At 45.6% G+C, this 18,207-nt stretch overlaps 1 protein-coding gene across 1 annotated transcript; it reads left to right on the forward strand.

Annotated features, from left to right (window-relative positions):
* The first annotated feature begins 2,160 nt into the window (after nucleotides 1–2,160).
* GPRC5A (G protein-coupled receptor class C group 5 member A) lies at nucleotides 2,161–17,810 on the forward strand. The gene is made up of 4 exons (XM_019744803.3): nucleotides 2,161–2,392; nucleotides 13,494–14,419; nucleotides 16,469–16,527; nucleotides 16,832–17,810. The coding sequence occupies exons 2-4, from the start codon at nucleotides 13,501–13,503 to the stop codon at nucleotides 16,922–16,924; spliced, it is 1,071 nt and encodes a 356-aa protein (XP_019600362.3). The 5' UTR covers nucleotides 2,161–2,392; nucleotides 13,494–13,500; the 3' UTR covers nucleotides 16,925–17,810.
* The last annotated feature ends 397 nt before the right edge of the window (nucleotides 17,811–18,207 follow it).

Below are 18,207 nucleotides of genomic sequence, written 5' to 3' on the forward strand. Positions count from 1 at the left end.
GTGCTCTGGTTGCTTCACCCCCGTCCTGGCTTGGTGCAGGGCTGGTGTATTGATAAAGGGATGGGAGGAGAAAGCGAAGTTAAAAGGAAAGTAGGAGACCGTGCTAAGAGGACAAGGTGGGAAATCCAAAGTTAATGGCAAAGTGAGGAATAATGGATACTTGTGACAGAGAGCAGCACTTCAAAACAAGCATCCCCACAAAGCTCTCTCACACACAGCCCTGGACCTGTCAGCCAGACGCCAGACAGACATCACCCAGAGAACAAGGAATAATAGGAAAAGTAAAACACACTCACCTTTTCACACCAGGTTTCCCAGACTTCCTTGTTCTGGGGATGGGGGAAATCCCCAAAGTCACAAACCCTCTGCTTTCACTCCCTCCTCTGACTTGACGTCTTTTTCTTGATGTCATGAACCTTGCCCTCTGTGTGGAACTTGAGATGGCCAGTCCTGCATGCGGCATCTACTAGCCACACGGGCTTTTGAGCGTTTGCAATGTGGCAGGTCCAAACTGCTGTACGTATAAAACACACACTGGACTTTTGAGGACATAGTGTGAAGTGAATGAATGTAAACTAGCTCATTAATATTTTTAAAAAGATTGATTACATGGTGCAATGGTAATGTTTGGGATCTATTGGGTTAAATAAAATATATTATTAAAATTAATTCCTCGGTTTCTTTTTACTTCCTTTCATGTGGCTGCTGGACATATGACATATATGGCTCACATATGTCATATAACATGACACATGTGGCTCACATTTGATTTGCATGACATATCGATTGGACAAGGATGGTCTAGTTCAACTTCCTTCTTTAGCAGAGGAGAACTGAGGTCCAGAGAGAAGACCTGACTTGGCAGATGGCACACACTAAACGGCACTGTCATTTCCAGTTCCAACCAATCTCTTAGTACCCCCTACACACACACACGCACGCACACACACACACACACACACGCACGCATGCACGCACACGCCTGGGAAAGGAGCAGGTGGATTTACAGACCCCTGGGCTGCAGGCCTTAGGGGAAGTGTTCCAAGACTGGTTTCTTGGGAGTGAAAGAAATAAAGGCTTAACAAAGGTGTAGGCATTGTCTCCAAAAAGTCACATTTTAAAAAGCCTATTCGACTTGGGAAACTTGGGGTGTGAGAAGTGAGGAGAAAGATGGGGAATCTTGGACCTTGCCCATTAATTCATATGCATAGTAACACAGGTTACTTTGCCAGATGTGCTAATCCAGTACTGCAAAAGCACAGAGCTCCCCTCCTGCAAGGCAGTGGGGTAGAGCCTTGCCTGAGCCCTGACACTGAGGGGGCAAGCCACTTAAGGATTGTTTGACAAGTAAACAAAGACAAGCTTCAATAGGATTGGCTTGATAAAGGAAGGGGCGTGGGCAGCCAGTGAGGGGGAACCAGACACCAAAGGCAAATTCCTTTATTTCATAATTTTATCTGGCATTCCCGTTCTCAACCTGCATTGTGAGGCTTTAAGAGAGGTAGTTAGGAAAGTAGAGAGATAATGATCTCTCCGCCCCGGGGCAGCACTAATGGGGCTCAACTGAGGGCAGTTCTAACAGGTGGAGCCGCGCAGCTAATTCGGGACCCCTTCCCCCGCCCCCCCCCCGGAAGTTTTCCTTGGCCTCCACCTGGCTTGGGCTGGTGGGCCCTGAGTGGGGGGCCGCCCCGTCCTTTCGCGCGCTGGTTTCCTATTCTGCTCTGGTGGGGTGAGAGCCGTGGAGAGACAGGGAAGGGCCCCTTGGGGGTTAGCTCCCTGTCCTAGTTACTCGAATAAACACGGTAAGTCTGTACCCCCCTTCACAGCGCACACAGGGACTGTGGGACCCAGGAATTAACAACGGCGCTACAACCTGGCTAGCCCTTGCCCTTCGGGGATAGAAGTGCCAGGCGGGAAGCGCGGGTGTGGCTCCCTCCCGGAGGTGACAGCCTTCAGGACTGATAAGGAGCGGTGCCTCTGGCCCCTTTCTTTTACCCGGTGCCGGGGGACCGGCCGGTCCGTGCGTTTGTCTCGGAGCGATCTGATGAGCTGGGCGGGGCCGAGGTGCCCTCCTCCCCATTTCAAGGGTGACTGTGCCGCTGACGTCAGTCGGCTTTTGGATCATTCCCTGGCGCGGGGACTTTATTTTCATAACAGCATGCAGTGCCGTGGAACTGGAATAGGCGTGTCCTTTCCCCCTGACCCTCTCCCGCCCTGTGTCCCTCTGCTCACCCCTCGCTTACTCCCTCCCTCCGGCGACAGCCGCCTTTATAACTGCTCGGCGCCGCGACGGCGGGATCGCTGTAACGGGCTCCCCAGCACCTAGGGGCTCGGTCCTGCCTCTAACGCGCGGGAAGCAGCGCGAGTTCACGCGCCAAAGCCAAGGCACAGGGTAAGTGAGGCTCACAGAGCCCGCGCGCGCCCCGCCTCCAGATGTAAATCCTGGGGAGAGTGGCGTGGGGAGGGGTGGAGTACGAGAGAGAAAGCATGGGAATGGACTACAGCTGGCTATGAGCAAAAACGAATCCCAAGAAAGAACTTGCGCTATTTTAATTCAGTATATACGGTATATATTTTTTCCTGGGCTTCCAGGCTAAGCCAGAGGCGGAGAGCAAAATGAACATCAGAATAGTAGTTTCCGCTCAGATACATTGTAACACACTCTTAGTAGGTGGAATCCTGGCCAGGCAGCGTGCAGTTCTGGGATTGCTCTAGGGAAAGAGAAAAGAGGGCGAAAGATCTTAGAGGAAGGGAAAGGACTGGGATGGAGACTGAAGGATGGAGACGGATCAGGAGGAGGGAGATCGTCACAACTGCTACTTTACCCAGTTACTGAAAAGTCCCTAATTATTTTGTCCTTCCACAAGAAGCGTGCCCTTCTGAATTTTGGGAAATAGATTCTAGAAGCCACCCTTTCCCTTGATGTGAGCGTGGGGCCTTCAGCTCCACAGCATTCCCTCCTCTGCTGTCCCTTGAGTTGCTCAGGCACTCCAGGCAGATGGAATTTGAATGTCCAGTAACAGCCCACTTTCCCCAACAACAAAATAGGACTGGAGAATGGCTCCATAGCTGTCCAAGATAGCCCCTAAAACAACTTGGGTGGGGAAGGAAGGGCTAACAAGTAGGGGAAGTCTGCTCAGGTTCAAGGAATTCGAAGGGCTTTTCATTCCTGACTTCTTTCCAGGCTGATTTTCTCCTCTGAGGGTTTGTAAATGCCACACCTGTTGAGGGTTCAGCTGAATCATCCACTGCTGTGGGCTCATTCCTGAGGGGAATACTTGAACCACTTCAGACACAATGGCCTGGGGCCCACGGAGGGCTGAGGATGGAGTCTGAGCTCCACCCTCCAGCTGTGTGTTGCCTGCTACTTGGGGAGGGAAGGAATGAGGGGAGGAAGGGTCAGGAGAGTTGTTACCTGGGAGACAGAAAGGTTCCTCCAGGGTGTGGAGAGGTGTGTGCTTCAAGGGCAGATGGGAATGAGCAGAACTCAGAATGGGCAGAACATTCCTGGGAAGGGCTCTCGACCTGAGTCAGAAAGCCTGATTTCTCCTTTTGACTCTGTAGGGACCATGTAGCTATGAGAAGACAAGGGCCTGGGCCTTGAGTTTCTGCTGAGAGGTCTTTGGAAGCCCCACAGCTCCTTCCTAGGCTGAGATTCTAGCTCCTTTGCATCTGTGTATGTCCCCTGGGGGTCCTCTGTGGCGTCTGTTTCTTTATATTTCACTCCTTAGTGGAAACTGAGGATAATATTAGTGTGTGAGGAAGGATTTTTGACTGTGTGATCTTATTCTCATTCAGGGAGTTTGTCTTCAGATCTAGTGCTATTTAAAAATCCACAGACTGAGATGAGGAAATAGGAAGGAAATGATGTGTTGGTACTACCATAATAGGCCCTTTAAAAACAGTGAATTGAATAGTATTTTACTTGAGGTGGTCTCAGATTTTCTGAGTAGTTTGATGTGTTTATTTCTGCTTTTATTCCTATTTTTATTGCCTTGTGGTTAGAATATGTAGTCTGTACATTTTTTCCTTTAGAATTTCAGGGTTTTTTTGGTGGTCTAAAATATGCTGGTTTTGTAAATGTTCCATGACCACTTCGATAAAAGCAAATCATACAGAGAAGGGGTCGGTAGATTAGATCCCTGGCCAAACACATCCCACAACCTCTTTTTGTAAATAAAGTTTTATTGGAAGACAGCCATGCTCATTTGTCTATGTATTACCTATTGGTTCTTTCAGCTACAAACATGGCTTGCAAAGCCTAAACTACTTATTATCTGGCCCTTTACAGAAAATATTTGCTGATTACAGATATAGAAGATCTAAATTATATGATTAATAATGGAGATTAATAAATTATGAAGATAGACCATGTTTTGATGAAAGTATTCATAGAGTGTTTATAAAAATTTACCATATTATTATTCATTTTGTCTATTTCATTTGCTGAGGATTGATGAGGAAGTATTGAGGTCTCCTGTACCTGTAGTATTTCTTTTGATTTCTCCTTGTGTTTCTGGTAGTTTTTGTTTTATGTGTTTTGGTGTTAGTTATTCAGTACATAAAAGTTTATGATGGTTGTGTGTTTAATGTGGCATATCACTCCCTATTATAATATAATACCTTTCTGCCTTGATTAAACTTTGTGTGATATTAATACCTTAACTCTTACTTAATTTTCCTTCCTCGAACAAGCTATTTAACTTTGTACCTGATACATAATACCTGCTAAATAAACATCTATTATTATTATTGCTTTTTTGCATTTATTTTCATTTGTTTTCTTCCTTTTGCTTTCAGCTTTTTGAATCCTGTTGTTTAAGGTGAGGTTCTTATAAGTATAGTATAGTTTAGTCTAGTCTTTTTTCAAAATAAAAAAAGTTACCAGTTACATTTATTGTAATAATAGTTGCTTATGTTATCATCTAATTTTTCGCCGTGTGGTCTGCCGTCTCATTTTCTCATATTAGATAGTCTATGTTGTATTTTTAGATCTACTAGGCCACTGAGTGGATGAGCCATTCTCAGGGCTTAGCAATATAGGCTTGTAAGAAGATTGGTAAGTTTAGCTTGGGGCTTGTTGGATCGAACATGAATGTTACCTTTATATATTGGAATAAAATACTTAAAAGAAGGTGTCGTTGAGAGCTTTGAGGTGGTATACCAGTAAATGACTTCACTTTATCCACCCACTTATTTTCTGGAAATTCCATTTCTTAAAATTCTGGGCCTAAGAGATTTGAAAGTTTCACTCAAAATCTTATTTTGTTTTAAATTCCAGTATTTTATTTCATATTCCAGTAATTTTACATTAATCTAAAGTCCACATGTTTTGTTTAGAATAGAGGAAGATGATAATATGTCCAGGGAATTACCCAAAAGTGAGGAGATTGAGACCAACACTGTTGTTATACTTGTTTAGATCTGCCTATGGTTGTATGATAGATTATTTTCTCCCAGTTACTACGTAGAAACTCAATTCAGTGATGTTATTCAGATGTTATTCATAAGCTGTTGCGATGATGCATCACTTTTATGTCATCAGAATTCTGATGGCTATGCAGAACATGGGATCCTGGGGATTTCCTGTAGACACTTTCCAGTTATAACTCATCCTTCATCGAGGACAGAGAAATTTCTCTGGGACTCCACCCTTGCCTTAGAACTCAGCCTAGATAAAAATATGAGGATCAGCACATATTCATCTTCAAAAGTTCTTCCTCCCCATTACTCACACTTGCTAATAAATAACTTGCTTTGAGTAAATATTCGATGGTCAGTTTTACTTCAAAACATTTGCTCCGCAACCACTGTGCAGAGCACATAGTGACGGGGTACCAACAAATAGATTTGCTCTATTTCCTTAAGAAGCATGTTGTCTCACAGGCAAATGAGCACTGATATTAATGTATAGTACCATATAACATATATATGGAAAAACTTGAGTCCCAAGAGGTACTTAACTGTAAAATGTATCAAGAGACCTACAAATTTGAAATGAGATAGGACTAATAATTTTTTTTAAAAATCTCAAGTTAGAGGTCAGTTTGGGGCCAGGTTTCAAAGAAATCTATTGTAAATGGATTGTGAGTAGGAGGAACAGGGTCTTTTGGGCTAGGAGAATAATGTGTGTGCTGAAGCAAAGGGCGTGACTTTGTCGGAGAAGGCCTTACATGAGCCCCAATTCCCTACCAGGTAGAAAATACTCTGGGAAGATTTGCCTGCCTCACATAGAGGCAGAGAGGGGAGTTAGGAAGGCAGAAGATGAATGGGAGGACTAGTTGGAGAAAAGCCTTGAAGCTCAAACTGAGGCTGAATCGGCTACAACAGACAAATAGGAGTTAATAATATGCTTTTTAGCTGCTAAATCCCAAGCTCTTTCCCAGGCCTTCTGGGAAGCCATCTGGGCTTATTTCTTTTACTAACCTCCTGCAATTTCTTTTGAACATCCTTTGCTGATTCCTGCTTTGATGAGATGGTGTTCCCATGGTTCTTCCTTGGCCTTCTCGCTCCTGGTGTGTGCTCCCTGTGTGATCTGGCCTCCTCTCAAGGCGTCAGATGTCTCCGACAGGCCCAATCTGTGTGTCTAGCTCAAACTTCTCCAGAGCTTCAGACCCACATGTCCAAGTGTAGAGAGGGTCGGCTTAGCTTGGTGTCTAGGAGCCTGGCTTTTCAGAGCCATGTGATCGTGGGCAAATTATTTAATTTCACTATGTTTCAGTTTTCTCATCTGTAAAAAGGGGGCATAATAATAGGGTTGTTGTGGGGATTAAATGAAACACTGTGTGGCCCAGAGTAAAGTCGCAGAAGAACTAAACATTTGTTCTTCCTGGATCTGTCCAATCACATGTCCCATATTCATCTCAGATTCAACAAAGCTAAACTTAGCATCTCCCCTCCTAAGCCTGTGTTTCTAAGCCCCATTCAGTTGCCTAAGCTAGAAGTCAGGGAATTAACCTGGACTCCTTCATTTCCCAAGCCTTGTCTCTTTTACCTTCCTAAAAATCTCCCACCATTCCCTGCTGATCTTTCATGTCTCCTCTCCCTGGCTCCTCTCTAAAGCCTTTTTTTTCTTAACCCCATTAGGTAGAATGGGTCACTGTTTTTCATGTGCCCTCAGCATTTCCTGCACACTCTGTAACTCCTTATTTGCATGTCCGTATGACTGTTGGTCGTCCTAGGGGCAGCAGCCACACTTGTGCTCTGAGTGACTTGTACACTTAACACAGTACCGAGCACAAAGTAGGCACTTAAATGTTTGTTGATTGATGGGAAGATTGACTGAATACAGGATTGCTTGTTTTGGAGACTTGGAGATGATTAAGTAGAGAGAGGCTAGAGTCAGAGAGAAAGGCTTCAGAGATCATAACAGTGATTTAAGAGATGAAATGACAGATTACATTATGATAATAGGTATAAAAACATGTAAATGAGAGAATATATGTAAAAACATATAAACGCTCAGCCTGGCTCACAAGAGGACTTGGTATGTGGCTGTCGTCATTCTTTTTATTCATAATTATATTTTGACTAGTGTTATTACTACTGATTAAATGTGGCAATTCAAGAATAGAGAGGAAATTAAAATGCTAGAAAATAAAAAAATTTGCCTGGTGTGAAGGTTCAGCTTCAACAAACAGTAAAGTTATTTGATACCGTTTCCCAGGCAATCCTAAGAGGAAGGTATTGTTCTCCCTATTTTTAGATGACAGAAGAGATAAATCTCATAAGGAGGAGATAAGATCAGCTTTTGGCAAGGTTCAGAGCCCCAGGTAATTCACGCTCAGATACTCCAGAGGTTCCAGAGGTGGGCCGCAGAGACCTGTGCAATGCTGGCATTTGTCCTGCATACCAGTCAATGTTGTATGTTGGCCAAGGCCATGGGTGGGATCAGCACTGCTCCAGGAAGGACCCTATGGCTTTGTCCTGCAGGTGGCTGTTCCCCTGGTGTCCCTCTCCGTGGCCTGCACTTAGACCCTTCAACCTCACTTGTAGCTCTGGTTTGGGGTTTCATTAGAAGCTTGTGGTACATAATTTTTTAATGACATGAGATGGGGCCAGAAGGAGGATGAGGTGGAAGGAGAAAGAGATTGGGACATTGTCTGCAAGGAGCTCCCCAGAGGGATTAACAGTCAACAGGGACCCTCCCTCATTTTCCAGAGGAAAGGACAGAGCTTCCAGGAGACGGTGTCCATACACACGAAGGCAGCTGAAACCCCTTATTCCTAAAGAGAGGGCTTGAAATTGAGCCCAGTAAGTGGCTCTCTCCTTCCCTGCCTCTTCCCTCCTCCCCTCCCTCTCTCGAGGCCTGTCTGCCTCTCCTCCTCCCCATCTCCTCCTCCTCTGCTTGTTGTTCTTTTTCTTTTTCCTTCCTCCATCTTTCTTTTTTTTCTTAACCTTTAGGTCGATGCCCTGACTCATTCTAGAAGGGTTTAAGGCAGTGCCAAGTGATTTCAGGGTCTCAGTTGCCAGTGTCATTGGATTATTGGACAGCGGGTGGTTAGCTGAATTAGTGAAGGGAGGGGTGCCTCACATTTAAGACTCAGTCATTTTTTCTTATGTCCCAGGCTGGAGGCTACACACACTAAGACCTTACCATCTTTCTCCAAAGTTCAGGATTTAGTCATCAGGGATTTGGGTCGGAGCATATGACTATATTCCAGTAAATTCCTCTCTGCTGAGAAAGCTTCTGGATTCATGGTTTCCTAGGAGACACCTGGAATCACTTAGCTAAGTTCCAGACATGGCCCAGAACTCCTAACTTCAGACCCAAAATGTGATTTTAGTAATTTTAGACAGTGTGTGAGAAGGAAGATGGGAGCAAGGGGGCGGGGTTGGACTAAGGGATAGCAGACTGGGGCCTTCTGAGGAAACAAGGTGCACCCCTCCCCACACAATCCCATGAGCAGCCCCACCTTCCCCACCAGACTCCATTTCTGTTCATATATGCTCACTCACCCAATGTGGTTAGGCACTTACCACAAATCAGGTGCTAGGCTGGAGGTGGAAAGACATTTAATAGCTCAGTGCCCACCTCCACAGAGCCTTTATGTCTAGATGGAGACACAGACTTCCCAAAAGGCAAGGCAGAGCGGTGTGACAAGTGCTGTGGTGGGCAATGAGGAGGCTCTCTCAGAATTCGAAAGACATGTTTCTTACTAGACTTGGGCGTCAAAGGAAGCACCTGGGAAGAAGGGGCCTCTAAGCGAAATGAAGGGAGTGGGGAAGTCACGAGACTGTTCCAAGCAGATGGGACAGCATGCCTGAAGTGAGATAGCAGGGCTTGTTTGAAGGAGTAACAAGAAGTCCACATATTGGGGACTGGGAGGAAAGTGTGGGGAGGCATGAGGCTGGAGAGATGGAGGGGCAGGAGAGCAGGCAGGGGCTGAGGATGCAAAGCATTATACTGTGTGTGCAGGTTTATGGCTCTCTTCCCTGGCCGCAAATAATGTGGCTCAGAGAGGGCAAGCCTGGAGACAGAGGTCGGGCTTTTGAAGTGGTCCAGGTAGAAATGATGATGGGCTGAGATATTCAAGAGACATTGAAGTGGAAGTGTGAGGACATGGATGGGTTTTCTAATGTGGGGTAGGCCATTTTTCTTAGGCTATTTCCCAACTTAGTGGTAGATCTCTCTCTCTCTCTCTCTCTCTCTCTCTCTCTCTCTCTCTCTCTCTCTCTCTTTCTTTCTTTTTTTTTTTTGCCAAGCAAGCGGTGGATTTATAAAAAGAAATGGGATAGTACACTCCCATGATGGTGGGAGTGGGCAGGACAGGAGAAGAGCGACTGTGCTGAAGAACAAAGAGGCTTAGGAATGTATTGTTTCTAAAAGGAGGGTGCGAAATATTCAAGTTTTAGGAGTGGCATTAGAGGAGTTCCAGGAATAGATCTTAACCTGGCTTTTAGCGCCATTGCCTTAGGTTCACAAACGGGGAGACCCCAGGATGCATCCTGCCCACCTTCTCATCTTCTCTCACAGGATCTCTTTTCCAGCCCTGTCTCCTGCTGTAGAGCACACACAGCTGGTCTGCAAACAGTCATTTCTTTAATGTGTTGGAGGGTATGTGGAACTCTGAACAGTTGGAGCAGCTCACAGGGGTAGGGTGAGCTCCTCAGAGGACGAAACCCATGCTCAAAGCTAAAGCAGCACCCAGTGTTGACATTGTCACCCCATTGCTAACTGGTGGGTCCATCCTGGCTTTGATGTTCTTACCAGAGAAAGGGGCTGTATGCTGTTGTGTTAAGACCTGTGACGTTGGAGTTAGAGTTTGGGTTTGAGTCCGGGTCCTTCTACTCATTTGCTCTGTGACTTTGGCGTCAGCTAACTTGTGCCTCAGTTGCTGCACTTGTAGGACAGCACTAATAATCATATGAGCTATATCCTAAGATGGTTGTGAGGGTTAAATTAGTCAAGTGCATAAAACTGGGCCTGGTCCCTGGTGTGAAGGAGTTACGAGGTCCTCCCTCCCCTTCAGGGCAGTCCCAGAGTAAATTGTTTCTCTCCGCCACCATTTGGTCTTCGTTGGAGCCAGTCCTTTCTTGGTTGGACCCTAGGTCTCTCTGCCCTTGAATCTGGTTGCAAACGATGTCTACATAACCACTAATCTCATTGCATTTTTTCTTTTTTTGCTCCAGCCCTTATGTTCTTCAAGGCTGTTTCTCTGGCTAACTGGCAGTTTATAATCCCAAACGCTGATTGCTTCCCTTTTCCTCCTCAAACCCCGTTTTCTAGAAGTCCTTTTCAGCTCCCCAGAATCCTGTCCTCCTCCATCCACCTTCCCGGTGTCTTTTCCTCATCTGGTCCATTCCCTGAGCGACACAGCACCTTCTCAGTATAGACTTGCTTGTTAATGAGTCTGTTGAGTTTTATTTTCCTCTGACTAAACAGGAAGTACTTAGAACATTTTAGACCTCTTGTGCAATCCCTGTCATGCTTGGGAAGGGATGGAGGAGGCTAATAGAGATAAATTAAGAGGATAATTACTCCAAAAAAATTAGTCACTCGGATAAAAAATATTTACTGAGAAGTTTTTAAAAAGTCGTTTCTGAGATAGTTAGGAAATATAAACCCTAACTGGATATTTGATATTAAAGGGTTATTGTTAATTTTTTAAGTGTGGTTAAGTTAAAAAGGAGTTTTTGTCATGTATATATATGTATGCAAGTATTTATGGATAAAAAGATCTGATGTCTGGGATTTGCTTAAAAATAATCTAGCGAGTGGGGTGGGGAATGTAGATGAAGCAAGATTGGCCATATATTGATAATTTTTGAAACCGTGGGATGTGTCCATGGGTCTCCATTATATGATTTATTTTTGAGTATGCTTGAAAATTTCTATAATAAAAACGTACACATTTTAAAACAACCATTGTTAATGGATGGTTGCCAGATGGGAGGTGAGTTGGGAAGCTGGGTGAAAAAGGTGAAGGGATGTAGAAGTACAAATTGGCAGTTACAAAATAGTCACAGGGATATAAAGTACAGTATAGGGAATATAGTCAATAATGCAACAAATATGCATGGTGCCAGGTGGCTGGCTGCTAGACAAATTGGGGGATCACTGCCTAAATTATATAAATGTCTAACCACTATGCTGTACATTTGAGACTAATATAATACTGAATTCAGCTGTAATTGAAAAAAACAAGTAAAAAACCCCATTGTTTTAAAGGCGTTTTAGGGACTGGTTCTCCCCTGCATGATTGGCATGGGAGGTGGGCGTAAAACTGGGGGAATCGGTTTTCTCCCCTCTCCCCACCCACTGCCATTGTTCTTGTCCGACTCGCGCCTGTGGGTGCCGGGAGGTCCCGAGACAAAACCCCCTCTGCCTCACTGTCCTTCTGTCCAGCCCCAGAACTGTCCTCTAGGTGAAAACTTCACCGATCTCTGCCAAGATTTAGTCCTCAGGTTCAAAATCCTTCATAATTATCAGGAATTATGATAACAACCACTTGTCAATAAACAGCAGTACTTTGAGGGGTGGGGAAGGAACCGTTGGCAGGGAAGGGCAGGGAGGGTAAGAAAAATACCTTTCCAGCCAGCCAGCCAGCCAGACACCACCCTTGTGATTAATCTGAGAGGGAGTAAAGTGGCAAGGTGGAGGTGAGGGAAGATGAAATCACAGGGCCTGCCTGGGTCCCTTCCCTTGTGTGCTGCCCTTGGTTTAGACCCGCTTCTTCGTCTTCTGTGGTTGTGGCTTAGACATGGGAGTGCCCTCCCCACCTCCCTTTCCTGTAGCACCACAGAGTGGACATTTGTAGGCAAAGCATAACGGACTTTGGGTATTTGCATTTCAGGGGTTGCCTGTATCTGAAGCTCGTTTGCCTTTCTTTTTCCTCCTCTTTCTCATTCTCTCTGCCCTGGAGAGGTGGAACCTAACCCCTTCTTTGCTCTGTGCTCTGCATGCAGTCGGGATGACTGGGGTATAATTTCTGTGGGGTGGAGTGGAGGTGACAAACCCACAGTAAGGGAAGGCCAAGGGAGGCCTGTGGCAGCAGTGGCAGATTATGTCTATTTATCTCCTGCTATGGCAGGGAACATGTCTGTTTTCCCCTTTATCATTGAGTACCTAGAAGAGTGATTGGCATATAGGGGTGCTCAGTAAATATTGGCTGAATGAATGACTATATAATACAAAGTTAAGCTTGGAGGGCCAATTTCATAAAAAAGTTAGGAAGATGGATTTAAGCTATAAAGGATTTATTTTTATTATTTATCTTATTTTATTCTAACATACCACACATATATTCTAATATTCATTCATTTATTCGTATATGAAAGTATATGTTATACTGTGTGTGTGTGTGTGTGTGTGTGTGTGTGTGTGTGTGTGTAATTAAGAGCTCATTATGACAGGGAAGAGTCCTTCCATTACTTTTTGGAATTAGTAGAACCACCCTACAAATCTTAAGGAGGGGGAAAACACCCTTCTAATATGTGACAACACAACTGAAGACGTAGATCCAGCAGCTGAGAAACGACAGTTTGGCCTTCCTTCTGTAGAGAAATCTACCATTCAGAGAATTCCTCTTATCCATGAGGGAATGGGACAAATAATGTCTGAAACAGGGCCAGAGATGGAAAAAACCTTGAGACTGATAAATTATCATTAAAGTTTTAACTTTAAGATTCGGTATTTCCACGTTCACTAATTCATATGGCAACACTAGCCCAAAATATCAGGAACGCTAACAAGTTATTTGTGACATAGTATTTGAAGTAAGATTCTGAAACCTCAACAGAGCACTAGGTCTGGCTTCAGGGTAAATATTAATATAGTTAAATTGCAGGGAGGGAGGTATGAGATTTGCCCCTTTCTCAGCCTTTAGGATTTGCCACAAGAAGTGGAGAAAAATTAGTAGCTTTGTTTAACATAGAAAGTTTCTGGGTAAAACTCTAGTTGAACGTCCAGAATTTTTCCCTAATCTTTTTTGGTCCTCTGTGCATGAGTTTGTTAGTAGATTCACCCCCACCCCCATTTTGCTTTGCTGCAGGACCAGAATGACCACCACCCCTCCTGGTTGCCGCGAGAACCTGAACCCCAGGTACTATCGACTTTGCGATCAGAATGCAATTTGGGGCATCGTCCTGGAAGCGTTGGCTGCCGTTGGCGCTGTCACCTCGGTGGCCTTCATGCTAGCTCTCCTGGTCCTCATCTGCAAGGTGCAGGACTCCAACAGGCGAAAGGTTCTGCCGGTCCAATTTCTCTTCCTCCTGGGTGTGCTGGGGGTCTTCGGCCTCACCTTTGCCTTCATCATCACCCTGGACAACAGTACGGGACCCACACGCTTCTTCCTCTTCGGCATTCTCTTCTCCCTCTGCTTTTCCTGCCTCCTGGCTCACGCTTTGAACTTGACGAAGCTGGTTCGCGGGAGGAAGCCCCTCTCCTTGCTTGTGATGTTGGGCCTGGCTGTGGGCCTCAGCCTCGTGCAGGACGTCATCGCTATTGAGTATGTCGTCCTCACCATGAACAGGACGAACGTGGCAATCTTCTCTGAGCTTCCTCCACCTCGGCGCAATGAAGACTTTGTCATGCTGCTCATCTACGTCCTCTTCTTGATGGTGCTGACCTTCCTCACATCCTGCTTCACCTTCTGTGGATCCTTCACTGGCTGGAAGAGACACGGGGCCCACATCTACCTCACCACGCTCCTCTCCATCGTCATCTGGGTGGCATGGATCACGCTGTTGCTCATCCCTACCCCTGGCCCCGAGTGGGATGATACCATCCTTAGCTCAGCCGTGGTGGCCAACGGCTGGGTCTTCCTGTTGGTTTATGTTGCACCTGAGTTTCAGCTGCTCACAAAGCAACAGAACCCCATGGATTATCCTGTGGAGGATGCTTTTTGTAAACCTCAATTCATGAAGCAGAGCTATGGTGTGGAGAACAGGGCCTACTCTCAAGAGGAAATCACTCAAGGTATAGAGCCTGGCTGGGGGAGAGTCCTCTACAGAAAGATGGGGGAGAGGCATAGGATATTATAACTGTCAGGAACATGCAAGATTATCCACATCACACCCCTGAAAGAACAGATAAGGTCTCCAAGGCTCAGCTCTTGCTTAAAATCATCCAGCTGGTTAATAACAAGTAGAACTAGAACCTGGCCTCTGGAGTCGTGATTTAGTACCTTCTACATAGTACCATGTAGGTTTCTCTGAATCAAAATAAGATGGAGCAAAGGAATGGAAAAGGAACGACTAGAAAAATTCTTAGCGACAAGTAGGTGAGATTGTATTCTTTATGAAAGATACCTAGGCATTCCTTCTAGAAATGTAGGACCTTTATATATTTGGGTGCATAAAGCTAAGCCATGATTTCCTGCAGTGATCACAGAGCTCAGAGCTGGTAGAAAGCCCTTTTATCATAAATCAGTGGAAATCTCCATAAAGTTACCACAGATTCCGATTTAGCCTGAAGAGCTACATTTTACTGTACGTCTCAGGGCACATGGGAGGGAAGAGATCATATCTGACATAAAAGAATGAACCTATTTTGCTCTTGCCTGGAGTTGTGAGTAGCCAGGTGTTCTGTTGTTGTTCTCATAACAAAAAGAGGCTAAACTGATAGCCAGACACTGCCCTTGCCCATAGGGAGCTATTTGTTGGTCTCCAGGGTTTACACTGATCTCTGGGCCTAACCAGGGGAGGGGGAATGGGTTTGGGACCAAAGTGAAGTGCCTTCAAGACCAGTTTCTTAGCTTCAGCTACCAATTGGTCTGCTCTTGAAGCCTGAGGTGCAAAGCTTCTCACTGCAGCTGGGGGCTCGGCTCCTGGGCACCTGTAAGCCTGAGGGGGTGGGAAAGTGCCAGAGGGGTATTTTACCCACCCATCCCCTCCTGTCAATCGCCTTCACTCTGTTACCTCACTACTGGACTCCCTGTTATCATTCCCTCACTAGTCTTTCTTCCTTTAATCCTTTTCATCCATTTTAGGGGCCCCTGTCACCTTGCTCTCTCTAAGATACCCCCCTGGCCACCACACTTACTGCTCACATACCTTACCGTCTCCCCAGTGCATTGATCAGATCCTGCGAGAGGCTTTTCACAGCCAGCACCCAACAACCACAGAAGCTGTGCTCTCAGTCCAAACCAACCACGTCACTGCATTTTCCTGCCTCTGCGTCAGGCTCAAGGCGTGTCTGTCCTCTTCTTGACAGTCTTTCTTCCTTATTCTTGCCCTTTTCCAGAGTCACCCATTCCCCAATCTCCATCAGTATTCACTCTGCCTGCACAGCTGTACAACTCAGATGTGCTCTTCGTCTCTCATTCCACGTTATTTATGTAGCTGTCATGTGTTCTTGAAGCTCTAGAGTCAGCCTCGGGGCAGGAATCATGTCGGTTAATCCTTGTAATCTTCATAATATCTTATATCTAGAAGGTGTTTAGGTATTTACTGAGTAACTGGAACAGGTAAATTTGAAATGGATTGCTTTAAATTGTATTCATGATGTTTGTATGTGTTTTCTCTTCTGGTTTCGAGTTTAAATCCCTCTGATTCCCTCCACATCCATTGAAAACAATTGCTCATAAATTCCGAGCCTTTTCAAAGAAAATGATAAAAATTTTTTTTTCTCTCTTTTCGGACAGTTAAAGAAGTGGGTAAATCCCCAATGAGATTCACTCTAGGTACACCTCTGGCCAGATCTGTATCTGAAAAGACTGGTTTCAAATGTGCTTTTGAAGTGATCTTAGGATGAGGTGGGCCGCTGGGGAGGTTTTGGAAAGGTGTTTCTATGGTGATCATGTGCTGCTAGTTATTCATTTATTCAACCAATATCGTCCTTATTCTGTGTCCGGTCCTGGGCTGGAGGATACAGTCCCTTCTCCCATGAAACATGTCGACCAGGGAGATAGACAAGTCAATGGATAATGCATCATGCTTTGGTACATGACTGAACAAGGGTGAGCGCAGGTGAGAACACAAAGGAGGGGACTCTAATGCTTTAATTAGTCTTCTCCCTTTGTTTCAGGTCGTGAAGAGCTAGGTGATACGCTCTATGCCCCTTATTCCACCCATTTTCAGCTGCAGGTAAATGATGTCTTTCTCCTTTCTCATCAGCAGTCTTAGCACTGCAAGAACATTTGTCCCTTGGGAATAGATCTGGTTACCATTCTGATGGCCTCCTAGGTGGCCGCCTTGAAAGAATGGCCTGTCTACTTTGCTGTCACCACTTCATGGGGTTAGGACAGAAGACTGGAGTGTGGGCACAGGGAGAACTTTAGGGGGAGGGTTTAGGAGAAGGGGAAGAAAATTAGGTTCTTGCCCAGATTGGAGTTCTATTGAAATATCCGGGAATGGGAGTGAGTTTAACAATATGGCGCTTCCTTTGCAGAATCGGACCTCCCAAAAGGATTTCTCCATTCCGCGGGCCCAGACTCGGGCGAGCCCTTACAATGACTACGAAGGAAGGAAAACCGGCAGTTAGCTGTTCTGAAGAGTGGAACAAACCCAGAGAGTCAGTAGAACCAGTGGGGAGTTCAAAGGGATGTGGGCTAACGCCTGAGTCTTCTAAGGAAACTGTATGAAACATCATGGGAAGACCCGGCCTCCCTGCCAGCCTCAACCACTGTTCTTCTGTTCTGGAGTTGCTGTGGACTAATAAGACTGTAGTTTATCCTTTGTTCCGTACTTAGGATGCGTCTTCTAAGTGGGAGTCTCAGGCAACTCAGGGTTAGCCTCTTACTGTTCCCGGTTACTTTACATGTGACTAAAGCTCTGGTCATCTGACCAGGTACTGGGTCATTCAGCTTCAGGAGCCAACTCCTCTATTCAACACTGGTTTTGTGAGGATCGCTTGACCCAGAGCAGAACTACAAATCTCACCCCTCCCTGCCTAAGTCTACACTGGAAGCCAACTTACTGGTACTCTTCCTTCTTGCCTGCGTAGGAGAGGCTAAAGGTCACCCTAAATTTACTCATATGCATGGTGCTGCCTAACACGGGGCCTCTGTGTGTCCCCAGCACCAATTCACAGGTCCCCCCTCTCTCCTTGCATCATTCCCAAACTTGCTGTCAATCCCCAGACTAATCTCCCCTATGTGTTTTACCAGGCGTTCTCCTTCCAGACCTCGCTAGCGTGGACAAGCCCAGTTTCTCTTTGCCAGGAGAATTTGTGCACTGTTCTTTCTATAAATTCCTGGCACTGATTCTTCTCCCATTCCTTTGCTCCTCAGCCCCTGTAACTAGATTTGTACTGTGTTCCCCTCCTGTGTTCTGTAAGCGGGCATTGTCTACGGATGGGGTGTTCTTTATATAAGTTATTCACTGTTCTTCACTTGGAGATGCAATAAAGATGTGGTGGCACTCTTTCATTGTGGCAGCAGCAGTATGAGTGGTGGGCATTAGACATGGAGGAGACATGGCTGGCTCCCTGGTTGGCATCGTGTTGGAGCTGAAGTTCAAGGTTCAGTTCCAGTGGGTGTAGACTTGACTCTTCTTCATGTATCACTCCTCTCTCCATATGTATCTAAAACAAGTGTGTTTTCCCCAATTTTTGAGGTGAATGGCAAAGGTAAGAGGGGAACCAAGAAGGGTCATGGACCCTGAGGTTTTGCTCCAGGAAGGCAGAGGAGTGGAAACTTTGCAATGGGGTTTGGCAGCCCAGGTAAGACAGGGAGGAGACCTCAAAGCCAGTTTCACACTTCACCTGAGGTTTAATTACAGGAGGGAATAAATCCAGATCCCTTTGTGACAGAATTGGTTCATAAT

This window comes from Rhinolophus sinicus, chromosome 1 (assembly GCF_057876585.1).
Source record: "Rhinolophus sinicus isolate RSI-liver-muscle chromosome 1, RSI-T2T, whole genome shotgun sequence".
Lineage (NCBI taxonomy): Eukaryota > Metazoa > Chordata > Mammalia > Chiroptera > Rhinolophidae > Rhinolophus > Rhinolophus sinicus.

Coding starts and splice junctions, on each gene's coding strand:
- GPRC5A (XM_019744803.3), top strand. CDS start 13,501: ATGACCACCACCCCTCCTGGTTGCCGCGAGAACCTGAACCCCAGGTAC. Junction 14,420..16,468: donor TCAAGAGGAAATCACTCAAG/GTATAGAGCCTG, acceptor CCTTTGTTTCAG/GTCGTGAAGAGCTAGGTGAT. Junction 16,528..16,831: donor CCACCCATTTTCAGCTGCAG/GTAAATGATGTC, acceptor CTTCCTTTGCAG/AATCGGACCTCCCAAAAGGA.